This window comes from Protopterus annectens, chromosome 9.part0 (assembly GCF_019279795.1).
Source record: "Protopterus annectens isolate FY-2018-M chromosome 9.part0, PAN1.0, whole genome shotgun sequence".
Taxonomy (NCBI): Eukaryota; Metazoa; Chordata; order Ceratodontiformes; family Protopteridae; genus Protopterus; species Protopterus annectens.
In genome coordinates this window covers 1,787,189,370-1,787,212,226 of record NC_056743.1, presented here as the reverse complement: position 1 = coordinate 1,787,212,226, position 22,857 = coordinate 1,787,189,370, and the positions used below count along the sequence as shown (strand labels likewise).

General features: G+C 44.1%; 1 protein-coding gene across 1 annotated transcript in view; it reads left to right on the top strand.

Moving 5' to 3' along the window:
• The window catches only part of FARSA (phenylalanyl-tRNA synthetase subunit alpha), a 529,543-nt gene that overhangs the window by 225,379 nt on the left and 281,307 nt on the right, over positions 1-22,857 (top strand). Inside the window, exon 6 of the mRNA XM_044084657.1 lies at positions 5,381-5,509. Within this exon, the coding sequence (XP_043940592.1) occupies positions 5,381-5,509 (129 nt within the window). The remainder of the gene's footprint in view (positions 1-5,380; positions 5,510-22,857) is intronic.

The following is a 22,857-nucleotide window of genomic DNA, read 5'->3' as shown; positions in this document are numbered from 1 at the left end:
AGTCTTAAATATTTTGAATCCTCCAGTCCACTTGATTCTTTTGACCCTAGTATCCATGGCCATGGCCGTACAGCTTGTGCCATTGGCAAGGTACCATAGGTGAGTTCTACAATGGACCTTGGCAGTTCAGTGGTCTGTTCTGTCTCAGCCTATGTCCATGTCCGTAAAATTAACGCCATTGTGCAGACGACACCTCCTTTGGTGGCTTCACTCTAAGGATCTCATTCTAGACAGGCCGTTTTCACTCCCTCTGCCGAAGGCCATGGTGACCACAGACACTTCCTTGGTGGGGTGGGAGGGGCATTTCCAGGGGAGAGCATTTCAAGGCATGTTGTCCCCCTTAGAGACCAAATTGCACATGAACGTTTTAGAAATGAGAAGTCCTACTAATGTTGCAAGTCTTTCAGGATTGTCTTCCTTTGGGGATGGTTGCAATTCAGACAACATGGCAGTGGTCTGTATATCAACAAATGAGGGGAACGCGATCTTACCTGTTGTGCAGAGAGGCTATAAGAGTGTGAGAATGGTTGATGTCCTCCAGACACTTTCCTCCTGAAGCACATATATCCAGGGTCTCCATCGTGTTTGCCGACAAGCTCAGCAGAACCATATTGAGTCCTCACTAGTGGTCCCTCAATCCAATGGCGGCAAAGCAGATCTTTGACCTCTGGGGTCAACCATGCTGCAATCTCTTTGCCTAACCTACCAAAAACAAATGCAGCATATACTTCACCCTGATTCCCCGCCACCTGGGGAGTCACTGAGGGATGCTGTAGTCCACGATTGGCCTCCAGGTCTCCTGTACGCTTACCCTCCTTATTCCCCTTATCCCCAAAGTTTTGTAGAGAAAACAACACCCGAGGACATCCCTGATCGTCATTGCCCCTTCTGGCCTCATCAGCTGTGGTTTACCTTCCTAAGGTCTCATCTGAAGTATCCTCCTTGGATACTGGTTCACCTTCGGATCTGCTCTCCCATCCTCAGGGGCTCTGTCTTCACAGTCTTTTAATGCATCATCTTTCCACATTGTTTCTCCTGTTCCAGTGATTTTTCAGCGGTCCAGACTAGCTTCCTCCATCAAGAATAATCCTAGCCTCCCAAAAACCTTCCACCAGAAAAGTTTATAGTAGCAAATGGAGAAGGTTTTCTATCTGGGCTAAGAGCATGAATCTGGACCCTTTTTCTACTTCTGTGTCAAGTAGTCTCTTGGTCTTGTCCTCACTTTTTTCAGGAAGGGGCAAGTTTTTCTACTATAAAGCTTCAGTTGGCTGCGATTTTCCAATTTTCGTGGGAGTTGTGAACGTATGTTCTCTTCCAGACACTGTAGACCCTTCATGAAAGACATTTTCCTTCTAGGACACCAGTTAAGGATCCCTAGCCTCATTAGGATTTAACCTTAGTGCTGCAATCTCGACTCAGAGACCATTTGAACCTGTGAGTTTGTTTAATTTCAAATTCTTGTCTTGGAAAACGGCCTTCCTAGTGGCCATAACCTTGGCCAAGAGGGTGTCTGAGCTGCAAGCCCTTTTAGTTGCTTCTATGTATATAGTCTTTCACAAAGATATTGTCTCTTACCACAAATATATCCTTTTTGCCCAAGGTTTCTACTGAATCCAGTCTGAATCAGTCTATCCAGTTTTTTTTCCCCAATTATTCCAGTAAAGAAGAGTACATTCTGCATGCTTTGGATGTACACAAGCAATTGTGATTTTATCTGCATAGAACTAAGGAGTTTCACAAGTCATAACAGCTCTTTGTGTCTTTTTCCCTAAATAGACAAGGCCTTCTTGTTTCTAAAGTGACTATCTCTAAATGGATGTCCAGCTGTGTCTCCACAGTCTATGCCAACAAGTATCTTGAAGTTCTGGGAAAGGTTGGAGCTAATTCTACTATGTCTGTGGCTATTTCCTCAGCCTGCATGGCCAAACTCTGTACTGATGAGAATTGTGCTGCTGCCACTTGGTCTATTCCTCACACCTTTATTTTTCATTATAAGCTGGATTTGGTTTCCAGGACAGGGCTTCCTTTGGCTCCACAGTGCTCCAGCATGTCCTTCCTTGAGGCCTCCCAGAGTGTATAGTAGCTGGGGATTCTGACCCTTTTGTGAGGAATAATGACATGGATAACATCACATAAAGAATTATGTACTTACCATAACTTGGCATCTGTGTTATCCTACATCATCATTCCTCACATTTCCCTCCCACCATCCCCTTCCTTGTTGGTTCATCTGTGGAAGCTGGAGTATTGTAGGGTCTAGGATTCTTTCCTTTCTATTTTCTGGTCGCAGTGATGGTAACTATGCCACCAAACTTGATCTGAGGGTTAGAGGGCTGCAGGGGATTATGGGAGAGGGAAGAGCTCAAGCCTTGCATCTGTCTAAGCTAAAGTTGCCGGCTTGGATGTGATGTCGAATCCAAGACCCTACTGAGAGGAATAATGACATAGGATAACTCAGACGACAAGTTATGTTAAGTACATAACTCTTTTTTCATTATTCTGTACGTGTTATTTACTTGATATTTATCTTCATTATGATACTTTTACTGGTTTGTGCACTGTCTTAACTTTTATTATACACTATTTTATGTAATTTTTGTGGACTTTGGCTCAAGTCATGCATGAAAAAGTCTTAAGACCAGCTTGCCTACTTGGATAACAAGCAAACCCACCTACTCTGGTAACTAAGTAAATAAATTCTTCTGAAGGAGCAGATGTGGTTGCCCATGGCTAAGGGTCTGAAGCACTGGTAGCCACAGGGCAAGCAGCTTCCAAGAGATGAGCTTCAGCAATGATGAGCCAGCAATCTTGAATGTGAGATGTCCAAACCTGTCATTCACAGTGGAGATAAGTAGTCCTTCAGAAGAAAAAGAGAAGCAGAAGCCCTTTAAAGAATTGTTTGATTAGTGGTGCAGTGATGGGCCATGATGGGCAGAAATAGTTGACATCCTGACTTTGGCATAATGGAAACCCGGGTTGTACAACTCTTAGGAGCTTAACCATAGGCAGAGCTCAATTATTTCTTAAGGTAAACACTCACACTAGTGCTTTCACGCTTTCTGCGCTTGTTCAGGTGTAACAAACAGTCATTGTTTGTTACACCTGAAGAAGTGGGGAAAGCGTGAAAGCACTAGTGTGAGTCTTTAAGAACTGAGCTCTGTCATTGGGTCGCTCATGAGAGTTTGTTTGAAATTCTGGTTTGTTTCTCAAGGGTGATTTACTCCTTGAATGCTGTTTTGTTCAGTTCAGGTTATACAGCTGCCTGAGAAGTTAGAACCATCTGCATACTGACTGAACTGGGAAGGCATAAGATAAGTCAATTCAAATGGAGAACCTCTTCCACTTGACAAGACTATCTGTTCACATAGAAGGCTTCCTAATAACTTCATTCATCTCTTATATCACAGCTGAGAATTAGTAGGTTTAAGGGATCAAATCAAGAATTGATGCCCTATGTTAGTGTAATCTCCCCAGGTGAGGGAGGAGGAGACTTAATTGTGTTGTACCATAAAGGTTTCCTGTACTGCTGAGTATCTGCAAGCCTGAAAAAGCACTCTTCTTGACTACGATAGAGGAGTTTGAGCTTTACTTTTGTTTGTTTGAATTTTGCAATTGGGCATGAAAAATTTCCCATGTCAGAAAGGCACATATTACTTTCTCAATTTGCCGTGGTGAAACAAACCAAATGAGGGGAGGTACATCATTCTGCTGGGTGGTAAACAGCTTACTGATGGGGCCAAGCAGGACTCCTGAATTTTGGAGAGGGCTTGAGGAAGTGACATAGGGAATTCAGCAGCATGTTTAGTTCTCCCAGAATATGAATAGCAAAAAACATGGTGCCTTTGCTTGTGATCCATTGTTAGAGTCCTATTGCTCCTTTCCCGAAGGAGTATGATTATATGCCCCCCATTGTTTGTTAGACTGAAGCATAAGACCTATGGATTTATCTAGCCTATCAAGGCCATAATGGCAATAGATACTGCTTACACCTCAGTTTGGTTTATTTGGAGATTTCTGTTCAAGTAGGACTGTTTTCCACAAACTGTGAAGGAGCTGCAGGGGGCTGGCCACCATGCTGGTGAAGCATCCATTGTCAGAACCAGCAGCAAGTTTGGCTGCTAGTAAGGAAGACTTGTGCTGAGATCAGTGGGGACTATCCACTACTCCAGAACTTGATGACAGGGATCTGATACCTTTAGTAATTTCTGAACATGTGGTGACTGCAACTACTGCAGCACCTACTTTCTCAGGTTTGTATGTCCTACAATGAAGTTCATAAGTGCCTTAAACCCAGAAAGTGTTGAAAGGTCTGGATGTCCTTCATGGATGCATCTGCAGTCATAACAAGTGGGTTGTCCTGTCGTCAGGCAGCCCTGCAGTCGGCTATCCAGTTCGGACATCTACATTTATGGTAGGTACAAAACTGTACGTTTTAAATACTTTGCTGCATTCTAAACCAGGTGGCCAAAGATTATGGTCTCCTAAGCCCTGAATGTGGGTAAGAATAACTGACATTGAAGAGTGTCCAAGGTCTGCACTGTAGCAGGCATTCTTAAAGTCAAAGTATTTTTGTCAATTCATGAAGACTCCCAAAAGTAAGAGACAAAAGAATGCCCATACAAGAGACACTATCAGAATGCCTCTGAAGGGAGCCGATCATAAGTTCATAGGTAGGTACTAGGCTATTGGCCCTAAGGCCTTTATAAGCCTAGCCAAAAAGGTACCCTGGCTTTCACCACCCAAAAAAATTATTCTCCTGTGCCCCTGTCAAGCAGAGCCACAGAGGTGATCCCCTCAGGATTCAGTATCAGGAGCCAATATCCATGTCGAAGAGATATGGAGTACCTCCGTTGTATGAATAAAGCTATTCTGAATATGCATATTTAAGTAGTATATGTGGTTATTAAGGCTGTAACATAAATATTGTGATGTAGTCTTTGTCTTTTGTTAATGGCTTTTTAAACCGTTTAGTACTATGTCCATCATGGTCTTATCCAAGAGTGATTTCATGTGTTCCTCATGAAGCAGTTTCACAAAATATTTCAATTGCCATCTTGACCTTCTTTCTATGATGCTGTTGAAGTGAAAGGAATCAATTCCAGTCATTCAGAAATAGTTTATATATAACATAACGCAGGTGTACAGTCAAAATAAATGTTATTGTAGATCTCTGTTGTGTTAGTTTTGAGAAATATCAGTAAAAGTGAAGTTTTTTGAGAAATTATATACATTAGAAGTTTGCTTTTATTATTCCCATTAAAGAACGAATAGTTTTTTTGTTATCATTGGTATGTGATAAAGTTATCCTTTATTGAAGCTAATGTAAACTATAATTCATCTTTGAGATTAAAAGGTTTCTTTTTTTTCTCTCCTTTGTTAGTGGATCTTGGCGTGACAAGAATTTCAAGGCTTACAATTTTGATGCCCTTGGAGTCATCCCTGAGTGTGGACATCTGCACCCATTAATGAAGGTCCGGACACAGTTCAGACAGATCTTCCTTGAAATGGGGTATGCGTTGTGCTGCAATTAAGAAAATATTTGCAACCCTGTTTGGCATATAGGAAACTAGGTCCTTTCTTTTCCTTTTTAAATGTTAAATAATCAATAGCTCAGTTGAAAAAAAAAAATGGAATGTTAATTTTTGCAAGGTCAGTTTGAGTGATCATACCAGTGTGCTGGAGGCTGATGAGTGTTAAATGACATTAATTCAAAAAAGTGTCAATTGTACCATCTTTCTGATTACAAGATACTTTATTTTCCTGCTTAATAGCAGCAGCAGCAAATAAATGTTTTAAGTACAAAGTGTAAGCGTAGCCCATATAACTGTCTACTATGAGTGAGTTGGGTGTGATTAATGTCCTAGGAATAGACCTGTCTCTCCTTATGAGTACCTTAAGGGAAAGACAGATGTTAGTAAATAGGATTATCTACTTATCCGGTAGTCAGAGAAAAGGGCAGACTTATTGGCCAAGTAGTTATTTCCTAACTGAGTTAATATCTGATCTGATGTTGTTAATCCTTTTTCCATTTATCACTGATGGGTTCGGTTCCGAGCCCTCGGAACCAAATCAGCCTAATGCCAAGCTCGCGCCAGCCAAAAGACTCTCGAGCTAAGCTTTTACCCATACTTCCCTTCTCCCTGTTACCTCAGATCTCATTTGCCATGTAGACGTAAAGCTCCATTCAAGCCACACTCTCAGCTAAGTGGAAAACTTTTGATATTTTATCTATCTCTTATTCCTTGTTGGTATTTTTTATATTTCTTTAACTTTGAAGCTTTCTATAGACCTTTTTACCCTTTTGGTAATTTTTAAGTTCCATTGATGGTACGGCCTTTTTCCTACCCTTGTGGTATTTCTTAAATACCATTGTTGGTATTTCTTTTTCTCCCTTTTTCATCTGGCTTGTTGTGTGTTTTTGATATAATATTTAGACATAGATATAGTAGAACTCTTTGCCTTAGTTTTCTATCTGACTTTTGTGTATTTTGTTCATTATGTCTGATAAAAAGGACACGTCAGGTTTTAAACATTGTACTTCATGTAAGGGTAAACTGCCTAACAGTGATTCCCATGATGACTGTGTTTATTGTTTGGGGGTGCCCCATCTTTTGGTGAAACCGCATTGTGTGATTTGTCAAAGTTTTAGTCAGCGCACCTTGAACAAGTGCAAAAACAAACTGATTCTGAAGGGCCTCCTTAAGTTGCCCTTTTCAGAGGCCCTTTCTGCGATGGAGGTTGCATCCCCTCCAACCAAGGATAAGAAAAGGTCCCACTCTGTTCCCTCTCCACCATTGGGAACCATCAGCAGCGGCCTCTTCCACTCCGACTACAACTGTTCTTATATCGGCGCCAACTTCGGCTCCAATACTGTTTATGGCACCGAATACTGACTTTCCAAAGATTACTACAACTTCAGCACCAAGTGCCGCTTCAGCACAGTGCATGCCTTCGATGCCTATCTCTGCGATTACGCTTGCTACTGAAGCTTCTGTATCGGCTCCTAGTGCCCCTTTGTCACCAAGTCCTTTCACGGTTCCAATAGCAAAATTTTGATGCCACATCTTCCGGTCTCCAAACTTGAGACATCGGTGCTGGTAGATTCCACACCACAGACCCAATGCTGTCCATCAGCAGATCCATTTCTAGGGCAAGTATACAGTCCATTCCTAGAACTACCTGACTCCCCGTCAGGAGTATCCACTAGATCCTCCAGGAGCCTTTCTGAGTTTGACGTGGTGCGTCTTGTGGATCAGCTGTTGATAGCCAGGGGGATAACCACTCTGTCTAGGACCCATCCACCTGTGGGACTTGGGTTGGTTTCTCCACGGACTCCATTCTACTCTCCTCTTTTGACCATACTGGTTCCAAAGTCTTCAGCTCTTTCGTCCTTTTTGGACCCCCCCCCCCGGTCTGGACGCTTGTAGTGGACCTCACTGGGGCTCCGGGACTGTTGCTTTGGCCTTCGGTCCCCTCTGAACTGGGCCTTCCTCAACCCTGTGATTCGGCTGCGGGCTCTTTGGCTCGTGGTATGGCTCCGAGTGTGTCTACGGTTCCGTCCACAGTACCGGGAGTTCTGTCTGCATCGATCCTGCTTGAGGCTCCACCCTCGGGAGTGGGTTCGATGGAGTGGGGTGTGACCCCGGTTCCGAGGTCCTTCTCGGTTCCAGACTCCCATCCCTCTTCAGGCGGACCTGGTTTCTGAGCTATGGAGAGGGCACTTGCTTCTGGAAGCATTCCACTGATGTTGGAACCCCAGATCTTTTTTCCTCCTGAGCTACAGCTGACACAAGCCACTGCTTCGGGACACTGGGCAGGAAAGTCGCAGGAGACCCCTTTACAGGGTGCCCCCTCTTCCGAGTCCTCTTCTGAAGCCCCCGCTGAGGAGCCCTCATGGAAGAGATCGTGCAAGAGGAAGCACGTAGACTCCCTCAAAGAGTCTCTTGACAGAGGATATGGATTTTGATGATGGTGAAGTGTCCTTACAGTCACCCCCTGATGATGTCTCCTTTGGGGACATCCTTGAAATGTTAAAATAGAGAGGTGATTGGAAGCCCACTTACCCTTTTTCCGTGGAGTCCATGTTTCTGCAGGCTTTCCGTGCCCGGCTGTCCACCTCTTGGGTGACCCTGCCTGCAGGTGAGCTGGTACAACTCGTGGTGCAGCGCACCTGGAAGAACCCTGATTCTGGTGAGTCAATCCCTCAGAGATCTGACAAGATACTGCCCCCCCCCCCCAACGAGGAAAACCCAGATTGGTCAAGAGGTTTACCAGTCGATGCTATGGTGGTGGTGGTTGCGGCCACGAAAAAGGATCACGCCGAAGAGTTATACTGTTCATCCGCCCAACAGAGAGTCTCAGGCTGTGGATAGATTAGGGAAACGAGTTTTTGCTTCGGTAACCTTTGTCATGTGGTCTCTGAATTACTTGGCACTTTTTACGAAGCTCCAAAGAGACTTTGTTTCTGAACTCTCTGCAACACTCGCAGGACAGGTGTCTGACAAGGTAAGGGAAAAAGTTGCTTCACAGCTCACAAACCTGGAATCAATATCCAATTTGTACATGAGGTTGCTTTCACATGCAACTGAAGGGGCAGCTAGAGCGCCGGGTTCAGGGATAGTTATGAAACTTCATGTCCGGATGCACCTCTGTGACTTCACGTACCCGTTCTAGTCTTCCTTCCTGAATGCTCCAATTGAAGCATCTTCCCTTTTTGGCCCCAAGGTGAAAGACACCCTGACCAGGTGTGAGCAGGATGGTAAGATCCTGTCTGCTGTAGGTCAACTTTTTCCAGTCCTCAACTTTCCTTTTCCAGGAAGCAGAGGAGCGGAAAAATGTGGCACAAAAAATCTCAGGGTCCTTTCCATGCCACACGTGGCGATGATACTCCAGGGGCAGAGGGGGGTTAACAGTTCTGGAAGATGCCCCTAACTAGCTAGAGGGGGTCCGCGTAATCAGGGACCCAGAGATTCTTTTTCTGGGTAGCCTTACCAGTGCTTCTGAAGAGCAAACCCGATTACTTTCCTCTGGAAGCGGTTGGGGGCCGTTTCTGTCTGCATCACGCTGCCTGGCATTCAATAACTTCTGACCATTGGGTGCAAAAGATCATAACCAGAGGCTACACCAATTCCCCTCATCACTTATCCAAAACTTCTGACAAAACTTCCCAATGTTCCACCCAGTCAAAGGGAAGAAGTAGCTGCAGAAATAAACAAGCTGTGTCAAAAAAAGTGTCATCCAAATAGTCCCACCAGACCATTGTGGATCCATATTCTACTCAAGATTCTTTTTGGTACCAAAAAAGACAGGGGCTTGGAGACCAATCCTGGATCTCAGCAATTTGAACAAGTCCGTTACCCAAACGAAATTCCGGATGGTCACGGTTCAGTCCATTCTTCCTTTTCTAAGGGAAGGCAATTGGATGTGCTTGATAGATCTCCGGGACGCATATTACCACATCAAAATGGACAAACACTCCAGGAGTCTACTTCCCTTCTGGCTAGGAGTCAATTACTACCATTTTGTGCCCTGCCGTTCGGACTCTCTACAGCCCTTAGAGTGTTCAGAAAGTGCATGGCAGTGGTCACAGGTCACTTGAGGCTGCAAGGATTCTGGGTGTTTCTGTATTTGGACGATTGGCTCCTTACCGCTCCCACCAAGCATCTTATGGTAACAGCCCTGCAATATACTCTTTCCCTTGTGAGACTTTTGGGGATAATGATAAACTGGGAGAAATCCAACCTTGCTCCAACTCAGAACATAGAATTCATTGAAGCAGTCTAAAACACCCGCTCTTGTCTGGTGTCTCTCCCAGCTCACAGACTTCAGAAGTTGAGGCTTCAGCTCCAAGTGATACTCTGTCAAAACAAAGCCTCACCAAGTGATGTTCTTCAGGTTTTAGGATCCATGGCAGCTTCCGTTCCAATAGTACCTCTTGTGAAACTGCATATGCGAATACTTCAATGGCTTCTGCTATCTCCATGGTTTCTGAATTATCACCCTCTATGCTTTCAAATTCAGATAACCAGTTGTTGTAAGCAGGACCTTCTTTGGTGGATGAGGCCAGACACAGAACTTTGGAGTTGTCCTTTCCACCCCTCCCCCAACCCAAGGCCATCATGACCACAGTTGGTTCCCTGATAGTGTGGGGGGGACCATTTCCAGGTAAAGACAGTCCAAGGCACATGGTCCACTTTGGAGGCCAACCTGCATATCATAGTTCTAGAAATGAGAGTGGTGCTGTTAGCGTTGCAAGCATTCTAATCTGTTCTTCCTTCTGGTATGATCACAGTTCAGTCAGACAACATGTTAGTAGTCTGGTATATCAGCAAGCAAGGAGGAACCAAGTCCTATCCCCTGTGTCAAGAGGCCATGAAAATTTGGCAGTGGGCGATAGCTTCCAACCGTTTTCTGATAGCAATGTATATCCCTGGGAATTCCAATGTGATTGCAGACAAGTTGAGCAGATGTATTCTCCTGCCTCACGAGTGATCCCTCAGTCCCAACATAGCGGCAGAAATTTTCAGCCATTGGGGCCAGCCTTGCTGCGTCCTATTCTTCTCCCCATCAAATAACAAATTCAGCAGCTATTTTGCTCTATTCCCCCCTCAATGGGAGTCCCTGTGGGATGCTCTGATTCACAATTGGCCCACAGGACTGCTATATGCCTATTCCCCCATCCCTCTGATTCCCCAATTCATAAAGAAAGGTATTCGGTTGAAATGCAAAGTCATCCTCATAGCCCCCTTTTGGCCTTGACAAGTTTGGTTCCCCTTCTTTCGGCCTCATCTGTTATGTTGACCGTGGATTCTGGACCCTTTTCCCTGACCTGATTTCTCACCCCCAAGGATGGAGTCACCTGAACCTATCCAGTCTCAAACTGACAGCTTGGTTTCGCCACTTCCATTAATTGCCAGGAAGGATAACTTTCCTTCACCTGTACATGACATTATCCTGGCCTGTCACAAACCATCCACCAGAAGACTATATCTAGACAAATGGAAGAGGTTCTTTATTTGGTCTAAGAAAAGGAGGCTAGAACTGTACTCTGCTCCAGTTATAGCAGTTTTACAATATCTGTCAAATTTCTTCCAAGATGGAGCTGCAGTTTCTACCATATGAGTACATCTAGTGGCTATCTCTAACTTTCATGATGGGTTAGATATTTGTCCCCTCATCTTTTTTCTGTTATGCAAAACCTTTCTTAAAGGGATCTCTCACATTAGGCCTCCAATCAGACAACCCATAGAGCCATGGAACTTCACGTTAGTTCTACAGTCCTTAACTCAACCTCCTTTTGAACCTGCAGCAAAGTGTGACCTCAGATTTTTATCTTGGAAGTCCCTTTTCCTGGTAGCCATCACGTCAGCCAGACGAATTTTAGAGCTTCTGGCATTATGCATTAAAAAGGCCCTATTTAATCTTCCACAAAGACAGAGCATCACTCCGGACAAACCCATCTGTTCTCCGCAAAGTTATTTCAGATTTTTCTATCAATCAAACCATTGATTTGCCAGTATTTTTCCCAAGTTTTACTAATAAAGGGGAATACTGTTTACATTGTTTGGATGTACACAGACAACTGAGGTTTTATTTAGGCAGAACCAAAGCAGTACGTAAAACTGACCAGCTCTTCATTTCCTTCTCTGGACCTAGAATGGGAAATTCTGTCTCCAAGATCACTTTATCTAAATGGCAAAGGGAATGCATATGCTTCATCTATTCACTTGCAAAAAAAAAAAAAAACTATACCACAGAATGTTAAAGCCCACTCTACCAGATCTATGGCAACGTCTGTAGCCTTCCATTCAAGAGCCTCTATGGATATTTGTGCAGCAGCCACATGGGCTAACCCCGACATTTTTTTAATCATTACAATTTGGATGTGGTCTCCAGAGGGAGAGCTGCCTTCAGCTCAGTAGTGCTCAGGAACGGTCTTCGATAAGGGCCGTCCAAGGAACACAAGGCAGCTGGGGATTCTGTCCCATCAGTGATGAATGGAAAGAAGATTAACAACATCAGATAAAGAAGTTATGTCTTACCATAACGTTCCATCTGTGTTATTCATCTTCTTTCATTCATCACTCCCCCCCCTTCCTTCCCCCCCAAAGGCTCATGGGGGATGCTTTGGGTCCAAGTGGTGAGTTAGGGCATTTGTGCAGAAATGGCCTCTGCTTTACTAATACAAGATGGGCAGACTCGATCTGAGGTAACAGGGAGAATGGCACTATGGGTAAAAGCTTAGCTCAAGAGTTTTTTGGCTGGTATGAGCTTGGTATTAGGCCGACTCAGTTCCGAGGGCTCGGAACCGAACCCATCAGTGGTGAATGAAAGAAGATCAGCAGCACAGATGGAATGTTATGGTAAGACATAACTTCTTTTTTCTAGCCCCTCAAGAGGGTTGTAGTGTTTTGTGATGAAATTAGACCTAGTGATACACACAGCCAAAACCCATTGTCTTGTACTGGGATATTGTTGCTTTGAGTTCCGTGAAGATTTTTATGCAGGAATTAGTTTCCATTATTACATGCTTCTAGGGGCAGAAAGTCTATTTATGCTTTTCTGTGTCACTGAGTTTTGGAAGTAACAGAATGGCAGGTGCTGGGACATTCATCATGAGTTTGCAGTTTTTCAGTTGGTTGAGTTCTTGATGTTGTACTGCACATCACACTAAAATAAAAAGTAATTTTTTGGTAGGGTAGTGTGCATTTTGTCATTTCCCTATGCACTGCACACTGGGTGTACATGATGATTTAAGAGCTGTGTATTTGTGAGTAATGGGTCGTGGGGGTATGTTACATATTTGAAGATGGGAAGACAGCTGACCGAGTGGAGAGTGTTTGTTTGGGTGTGTGTGTGTTTGTGTGCATGTTTGTGCGCGCCTGTATCATATCTCTGAGCTGTTGAGATTTTTGCCTCATATTTTTGGGCAGTTCTTCATAAAATGTATGATTTTCTGACAAATCATGGAAGATCGACATCTCTAAATAATGGCATACGTTTGAATTTCAGATTTCATTTCATTCAGAAAGTGCATGGTAACTTTTGTTATTCTAACAACTTCCTAAGTTTTTAAGAACATTTATTTAAAATCTGTCCCTATATTTGGGCCTTTGTTCTCCACATTATTGTAGACTTTGTCTACATTTCTTGAGCTATGGACTGCATGTGTGTGTGGGTGTGTATGTATGTGTCTGTGTCGGGGATATCACTTCTGCTTGGACGGCTTCTTTTATTTATCTAGCAAGATTGTGCGCTTAAAATGTTACCATTTTTTTCTCTAACTGTATGAAAGGGTGAATGCCTTGTTAAGTTTTTAAGCAGTGACATTGTTTGTATGTAGTACTTGGGCAAAACTTGTAAAACTTGTGATTAGGAGATTGTCTGGTACAAGAAAAAAGGTGCATGTATATGCCAGTGGTGATCTGGTTTCAAATAGCAGCATTGGCTGAGAGGGTTATCTGGTGGGGGGGGGACTAGACTGAATGGCTTTAACCAGCTATCCCTCTTTGGAGATGGGGTGGGAGAGTATACCATAGTATGCTTCCGTGCTGATGATAGGAGGGGGTTAGCAGATTATGCTGGGATCAAGCATCACAGCTGCAGGAATGTAGGAATGTACTGGCTATTGGTTATTGCATGCCTACACAGACACACACACACAGACACACACATCACTTTTTCTGAAAGATTGGAAGAATGTCCTAGTCAAGGTATATACTTGACTTGTAACCTTAGCAGTTTGTTATTGTGATGTACATTCTTAAAAATTCCCACTTTAGATGTCATGAATCCAGCAGCATTTTTTTAAATGGCGACACAAATGTGTTTTTTACTGTTAAAAAGCATGTGTAACCTTTGTTTCAAGGACTGTTTTATGTCAAAACAGAGTTTTAAGTAAAATATATATATTTTTTATCTGAAGTAAACTTTTTATACAAAAATAGAGATGCCCATGTTATAAACATGTTAATGCACTTGGTGGGGTGTATTATGCAGATGATGCTACACTTCCAGAAACGTGAAAGGCATCCTGTCAGGCTTGTGCCTCAGATCACTTTGTTTCTTATTGCTTTCTTAAACTGTTTTAAAATGTAACTAAATCCTATAACCCTTACATCACTAACAATATTACCAAAAACTTGTGCAGCACCTTAAAAAAATACATTGAAAACCACCTCAGAACTAGAGTAGAAAACAATCCATGAGGCAACGTGTTTACAAAACCATAAAAAATGTGTAAAGGCCACTTTAGAAGGCAGTTTAAGCAGATGAGCTTAACTACGAATTATTTATATTTGTTTATTGACATTTGTTTACCAGGAAAGTCTGACTGGGCCAAAAGTAACCATTTTCAGTAGAGGCCCTTGGAGAAAAGCTCCAGCTACACCAAATCGCATACACAAAGAGTATATGAGAACAATAACTTGGGTTACATTGTAGAACACATTACTTTTAAACAGTAAAATACATCAAAAATATTTATTAGCAGCACTCGTGTATAGGTTCATAGGTGTTTACTAGGCTAATGACCACAAGGGCCTTTTTAAGCCTAGCCATATATCCCAAATCTCTGATAAGTTCTGTTACCCTTGATAAGTGTTACCAGAGGCTGTGGTGATGAAAGATTTACATGTAGGGGCCTGGAAGATGAACAATTTACAGGCTGTCTGTGTCCATTGGATACATAGGTGCCAAACCAGGGATGAATTCCCTGTTCCTCATCCAGTTGTCCAAGTTGCACTTGAATTGGGTTAGGAAGGAACTCTGCTTCAAATGGGTTGGGAAGCCTGTTCCAGAGATGGGGTAATCTTTGGAATACATACCTGTCTCTCTAGCAGGTCCTATTTATATCACATGCAGGGTTAGACATTTAGAACAGGTGATTCTGGTGCTGGGTTTTTTTTGTAGATATTCAGGAGGTCCTTCCTAGTCGGGGTCTAATAATGCCATATATGCCAGGCATAGATCTTCCCTTAGTTGCCTGTAGAAGACAGAATACAGGGATAGGGCCTTGAGGTGGTATGCACAGGACATGTTGCCTAAGCCCTGTATTCTTTTAGTGAGGAACCACTATGGACGTTCCACTTGTTGGATATGCCCGGTTAGATACATACCAAAGGGGACATTGTACTCTACTGGGTTGATGAATGCCGAATACAGTGGAACAGTGACTTCCTTGGACTTAGATGCCATACCTTTGTTTATAATTTTCACAACATAAAATGATTTCCTCACTTCTGTAGACACGTGATGGTCAAAGGCTAGATTACTGTCTGTTTCCCAAAGTCCATGATTACTGGGTCAACTTTTAGGGATGTATTGTCAGTATGATAGTTACCACGGGTGAATGACTTCTTGAAGAATACTGTTATGCATTTAGTTTTAGTTCATGGCTCTGACACCAGTTGTTTGTCAGTGTCAGCCCTTTCTGGAGAACATTTGTGCTGGTGGGGGGGGCAGTGATGGCTGCTAATTTGCCGTCATCTACAGATTTATCAGGCAGAGGCCATTGACATTGGACTTGACTTAAGAGAAGTAAGTGCTAAAAAGGAATGGTCCCGGGACTGATCACTGAGGGACTCCACTTCTGACTGGCCTCTCTGTAGAGGTGGTCACCCCAGTTCTGACTTCCAGAGTCCTGTCTGTGAGCCAGCTGGCTATCCACAGGATGACATAAGGGTTTGTACCTAACCTCTTGAGTTTTTCAGCAGTGCTGGAGTGGGGTATTGTGTCAAATGCCTTGGCCATAGGCAGTGTTAACCATTTTACCATCATCCATTGCTTTGGTGACCTTTTCAAAGAAGTCCACCAGGTTGAACAGGCATGACCTGCTTGCGACGAAACCATACTGGGTTGGGTCCAGTGTTTGGAGAGTTCCTATGTCATTATTGATCATTTCCATAATAATTCTTCCCACGGCTTTGCATATGAGACTAGTGAGACTTGTGGGTCTGTAGTTTCCAGGGTCTGTAGATGGCCCACCTTTGTGCAGAGGGATGACTGTTGCTGTTCTCCATTTCTTAGGCTCAAAACCTTTTGGCAGGCTACAATTAAATAGCAATTCCAGAGGGCCTGATATGTCATGTTTCCTGCTATTTACCAGGCATCGTGGGATATTGTCTGGGCCCAGTTATGCCATGTTCTTGGCCTTAGAAGGAGCATTAAGGACCTGTTCCCTAGTGATAACAGGGGGAGTTATATTTGAAGGCACTTCCTGAGGGACGGTTGAGCTGAAAGGGGTAAAGTTGGAGCTGAATTTTTCGGCCAGTAGGTTTGCTATATCTTCTGTCTCATAATATGTGGCTCCATTAACAGTGAGCTCTGCACACTATTGTGTATTGCCTTTGAGCTTGAGGACATAGCTAAAGAATGCCTTGTGGTCATCCTTAGCCTGAGAGGCCAAACTTACCTCAAATTTGGCTTTGGTAGACTTTATGTGTCCTCTGAGTTGTTTGTTTAGTTTGAGTGTACTTTTATCTTGCTGGGTGCTGTACTTCCTAATTTTTGCCATGATTTTCTTCCTTCTGTTATACAGCCTATTGATGGTGTGATTCCACTAGAGTGGCTTGTTTTTTGAGTTCTGTACTTTTTCTTGGTGGGTACAGCTGCCTCTATCTTTTAACATGCTTGTATGGGGTTTCTATGAGCAATTCTGTGTAGGCAGCAGTGTCCATAGGGTTTTGTGGGGGATCAAAATTTTGCCAGGGTACCACTTTGGAAATTAGCCTTAGTGTAATACCTGAATTTTCCAGGGTTACTTGGGGTTCCAGGTTTTATTTTTTACTTCAAAGGAGACGATTTTGTGGTCTGACCTTAGCAGAGAAGACATTACACTAGGGGATGTGCGGCACTCTCCCATATTGGTGAGTACCAGATCCAGTAGGGTTGCATGTATTGACAGTCTAGTCCAGGGAATTTGCATTTACAAAATCCAAGAATCTCGGTGCCTGTACATTTGGTGTTGTATATGCTTCCCATTTAATAGTGGGGTAATTAAAGTCCCCCATGAATATGGTATTGGATTGGATATTGAGTGTTTCCAGTAAGTTTAAGTACATGATATGGGTTTCCTGGGTCCTAGCGGGGGACCTGTAGCTTGCAAGGAAGTGGTATTGTATTTTGCCTATGGTGATTTGAATATGGTGAAGGTCAAGTGCATTGTCTTCTTTGACCAGCCTTGAGGTATATTTATTTTTGATGTAAACTGAGACAACTCCATGTTTAGTCCCTGCCTGTGAGGTTGCTGGGCTAAATGTGTGTAAGGCCATTATAACCCTGCACTGTTGATGTGCTCAGGGAAGCTTTAAACCACTTCTCAGTGACCACACAGACATCAGCATTCTCTAGACTGAAGAGAGCTTCTAGGGACTGGAGATTTTTTGTTCAGACTCCTACCATTGAGCAGTAACAGCTTTAGATTTTCTTGGTTTTGATTTGCTACGTTTGGCATTGCCACGCTATTTAACATAGCTTCAGATTGAAATGAATGTGGAACAGTAATTAAGCCACAAAAAGTAGTAAAAAAGAAGATAAACAGAATATGTGGAAGCCTAAGATGTCCTTCAAGGATGCATCTGCAGTCATAACATATGGGTTGTCCTGCCTCAGGCAGCCCTTCGGTCGGCCGGATTCCAAAGTCTGGGTCTGGCCTCGGCTGATGTCACCCGACGTCAGAGCTTCTGGGGTATAAAGGCATCAGCCGACGCCATTTTCCTCAGTCTTTCTTGCCCGGCACAAAGCAGAAGCTGTTCGCAAGTGCGGTTGGTCAGATCCAGAGATTTCAGCTACCAAGACTTCTAAAAAGCTAGACTCTTTCTTGCCTCAGCCGATGTTAGACAAAGTAAATAATTGTTTAACTTGTGGGAAACAAATACCTCATAAGGATTTCCACTCTTACTGCCTTCCTTGCTTAGGCCCAGACCACGACGTATCAGCTTGTTTAGCCTGTGTTTCCTTCAACCAACGGACACTTAGACATTGGTCGGAGTTTGCAGAAGAGTTTTTTGGATCCGCTTTTGCATATAAAATGCCGTCGGGGACTCCGACGTTCGACACCACATTTAGCCAAAAAAAAAGCGAAAGGACACGCACCCCGCTGTCTCGCTGAAACCACGTGTCTCTGGCTGAAACCGAGTCCTCGGTTCTTCCTTCTGCCGAAAACATACCTCCGACAGCCGAGGCCAGAGAGGCCCCGGCTGAGTCGGCTACAGCAATTCCTACCGAAGAAGCAGGTGCACAAGAATTGTCCGACACCATTCCGTTGGACATTTCTACTCCTGCACGTGGGGCAGCTAGGCCCCCTGCTTCTATGTCTATTAAGGCCTTCTCCAGGGCTAAAGGAGCTAAAATTTCCAAGGCCTTACCAACAAAAACTTCCTGTCAGAGACCTTCCTCAAGTTCTCAGATTCTCAGCCTTGCTGAGGACCTTATATCTCTGATTAGGGGATCCCAACCTCACCCAGACCAGGGCCTCACAACCTCCTCCTGACAAAAGGCCTAGGACTGAACCCCCTGAACCTCTCTCCTCTGATTATTCCTCGGATGGATCTGATTTTTCAGACCATCAGGAAGGACCATACTCACCTTATGAGGATTCGGATGCAGAAGACTCAATTCCTTCTGCCTCCCCCCCTGAAGAATTTTCCTTTGGGGAGACTTTGCACTCAATGAGGGAACACTTTCAATGGCAGGGTCAGGATTTTTCTGATTATAGGAAAAGGCTAAGGACCTTTTTACACTTGCCACAGCATAGGCCTTTAGCCATACCACCTGTACTATCAGTTGTTGATGATGCATACAATGATGTCAGTTCTGCCCCTGATTCTCTTCCCGCCCTGCCAAACCTGACAGATATTACAGGGTCCCGGATTCTCACTTCCACTTGTATAAGACCCATGCTGCAGACCCAGAAAGGGTGATGTCCTTCAAGAATGCAACTGCAGTCATAACATATGGGTTGTCCTGCCTCAGGCAGCCCTCGGTCGGCCGGATTCCAAAGTCTGGGTCCGCCGCTGATGTCGCATTTCTCTCTGGCGTCAGATGAGTACATAAGCATCAGCGCCATTTTCTTCAGTCTTTCTTGCCGCGCGGTGCAGCAGAATCAGTTGTCGGTCAGCTCCTGTATTCTTCGATTCGTCATCAAAAGCTGACCTTTTCTTGCCTCAGCCGATGTCAGAAATTACTGAAAAGTTAACAATTGTCTTTCTTGTGGTAAACAAATACCTCATAAGGATTTCCACTTTTACTGTCTTCCTTGCCTTGGCCCAGACCACGGCCTCGGCCTGTGTAGCCTGTGCTCGCTTCAACAAGCGCACTCTCAGGCCGGGTGGAGTTCGCTGAAGATTTTTCGCTAAAAATTTACTTATACTACGCCCGCTTATACCGCCGACATCGCAAACTCCCAAGAACGAAAAGACCGGGACCGACATCCTCGGCCCGCATCTACCACCGACTCCACGCAGGCACTGCATTACCGACGACCCGATTCGGATATCACTCCGACGCCAGTTATTGATTTTCCTCCACAGAGGAAATGCCCAAGACCATTGCTGTAGATAAGGTCACTCCTGCACGTGGAGCTGCCAGGCCTCCTATGGCCATGTCTATTAAGGCCTACACTAGGGCTGCCAGCAAGACCAAGCACCTTTCTGCTAAAGCCTTACCTCAGCCTACTCCAGAGACACAAATTATGACTATGGCTGATGACTTAATTGCTATGATTAGAGGTTCACAGGCCCATCCTGAGAGAGGATCCCAGCCCCCTCCTGATAAAAGGCCCCGGGTTGAACCCTCTGACCCTACTCCTTCAGATGAAGATTCTGAGGACTCTGTCCACTCTGATGGCCAGGAAGAGCTCTTCCAGACCTATGAGGACTCGGATGCAGAGGATTCCATCCCCTCGGCCTCCCCTCCTGAGGATATCTCTTTTGGGGAAGTTCTGCATACCATGAGGGAACATTTCAAGTGGCAAGGCCAGGAATATTCTGATTCCAGAAAGCACCTTCGGATTCTCTAAAGCCCCAGCACAGGCCCTTAGCTATTCCTCCTGTGCTTGATGTTTTGGATGATTTATATTCTGACTCTAGTGTTACCCCTGACTCTCTCCCTCCTGCTCCAGCCAAGCCAGACCACAGGGTCCCTGAAACACATTCCCATTTATTCAGGGCCCATACTGCTGATTTGGAAACTATTTCCCAGGGACCTAAAGGTGTTTCAGCTTCCACCTCTAAAAATCCTTTGCCCTCCAACAGGGAAGCTAGGTCATTAGAGATGGGGTAAAAAGGTTTGCACTTCCACTACTTTATCTATGAGAGCTTTGAATTGCCTTTTTCATATGTTACAATATCAGGATTTCCTGTTAGAAGATTTACAGAAAACATTGGCCTCCTGATCCTTTAGACAGGAAGTCTTTGCAGGAAGCTGTACATAACTCTCAGCAAGTAAGCAATCACTTCGTGCAGTGTGGATATGATGCACTGGAAGCTTCATGTAGGGCAGCTATGACAAGACATGCATGGTTAAAAGATCAACCTCTACCAGATCATGTAAAGGCAAAACTTCTGGATGCACCTTTGAAAAGAACAAGCTTTTGGTGCTAATGCTAAGGATGTGTTAAAGTCCATCGAGGAAAAAGCAAAATAAGTTCAGACGGTGAAAGATTTCCTCCAGGTTCAACCCCCCAGATTCAGTAGGAATTGGCCTTCAAAAAACTGGTCCTTTCCTAATCCTGCAAAGTTTCAAAGGGGTAAAACAGACGTGGCGAGGAAGAGGACAATACAGAGGTCCTTACAGGGGCAATGGCAGCCAGCAAACCAAAGAAGTGACACAGGGGTTTCACCTGCCCCACAACCACAATCTCAATGACTTGGAACAAATAGAGGCTCCTTCTGTTTGCAGACAATTGGCACAGACTGACAAAGGACAAATGGATTTTGGACATTATAGACCGAGGTTACAGGTTCCACTTTCTTACCTTACCAAGAAAACAAGGCATGCCAAACCTACCACAAAACCAGAGGGCAGAGGCTATCAAGCAAATCTCTGCTGACTGGATGACAGCAATAGAAAGAGTTCCACAACAAGAACAAGGCCAGGGGTTTTACTCAAGACTGTTCCTTGTTCCAAGAAAAGAATTTCAATGGAGACCAATACTGGATTTGTCCGCATTAAACACCTTTCTCATAGTACCAAAGTTCAAAATGCTGACTCTACAGCAACCTCAAGGAGGCATACCTGCATGTCCCTATCAGACACAGCTGCAGAAGATACCTCAGATTTCTTGCAGGGCCAGAGCATTATCAATTCTCAGCATTGCCATTTGGATTCACAAAATGCCTGGCTTCAGTAATTGGGATCCAAATTTACCCATTCGGACGACTGCCTCATACAAGCGGACAAATTGATGTTGACAAAAACTTGGACTATGTCATACGATTATTTCAAGCTCTGGGATTCAACTTCCGAAAGTCAAGACTTCAGCCATCCCAGCAAATAATCTTCTTAGGAGCCAAATTAGACACAGCCTCTCAAATGGCTTACCTAACAGAAGACAAGCAAGAGAAGTTAACTCACTATTTCAAAGGTTTGGCAAAAATTACCCAGATGACTGCAAGGAGATTCTACAGGCCCTGGGTTACATGGCATCCTGCATTCTCCTGGTTCCATTAGCAAGACTACACATGAGAAAGCTTCAATGGTACCTAAAAAGCCTATGGTCTCAGCACAGCAACAACTTAGAGACAACCATACCGCTCATTCCATGCCTACAAAAGGAATTCCTATGGTGGGCCTCGTAAAGCCAAAACACAGGTATGTCATTCAAAACCACAGATAACACAGACCATAACCACAGACGCCTCAGACCTTGGATCATGGAAGGCAGGTGTATACAAGGACAATGGTCTCCAAAGGAAACACATCTGCACATAAACCAAAAGGAAATGCTGGCAGTAATGCATGCCATCGAGGCCTTTGAACACCAACTTCGACAAGGCCATTTACTGATACGGACAGACAACACCACTGTGATGTGGTATATAAATACCCCTTTGCAGACTGACAATGCATCTTTGGGAAAAATCACTGAGCCTAAACATTCAGTTACAATCCCAGTTTGTTCCAGGCAAAGACAATGTGCTGGCGGACAGCCTAAGCAGGAATTTCACAGATCCACACGAGTGGAGGTTACATCCGAAGATCTTCACACAGCTCACGGCAGGCCAGAAGTAGACCTATTTGCCTCTCACCTCAACCATCATCTACAAAAATTCTGCTCAAGGACATATCATCCACAAGCTTGGAAAACAGATGCTCTCTCATTCAACTGGAACTCCCTAAAAATCTGTGCATTCCCACCTCTGCCACTGATGACCTCAGTATTACTAAAGATCAAAGCAGAGAATCCTAATAGCTCCGGACTGGCCAAGACAACACTGGTATCCACTACTACGGAGCATATGTCACACCAAGAAGTGGGCCCTTCCCCAATGGCCTCTACTTTTGACTCAACACAACTTCAAGACAGTGCATCCAAACCTTCAGACACTGCAGCTAACAGCCTGGGAGATCCCATGAATAATCTCAATCTATCTCTCTCCAAGGAAGTTCAGCGGATACTAACAAAGGCTCGAAGACCATCCACCAGAAAGGTTTACTTAGCAAAATGGAAGAGATTCAGCATTTGGAATACCAGCAAAGGGACATGATGCATCATTACTGAACATCCCACTCATCCTGGAATATTTGGCAGATATGCTAAAGAATGGACTCTCATATTCTTCCATAAAGATACATGCATCAGCTATTTCAGCTAGATATAACACTGATCCGCCTGTCTTTTTACATCCTTTGCTAAGG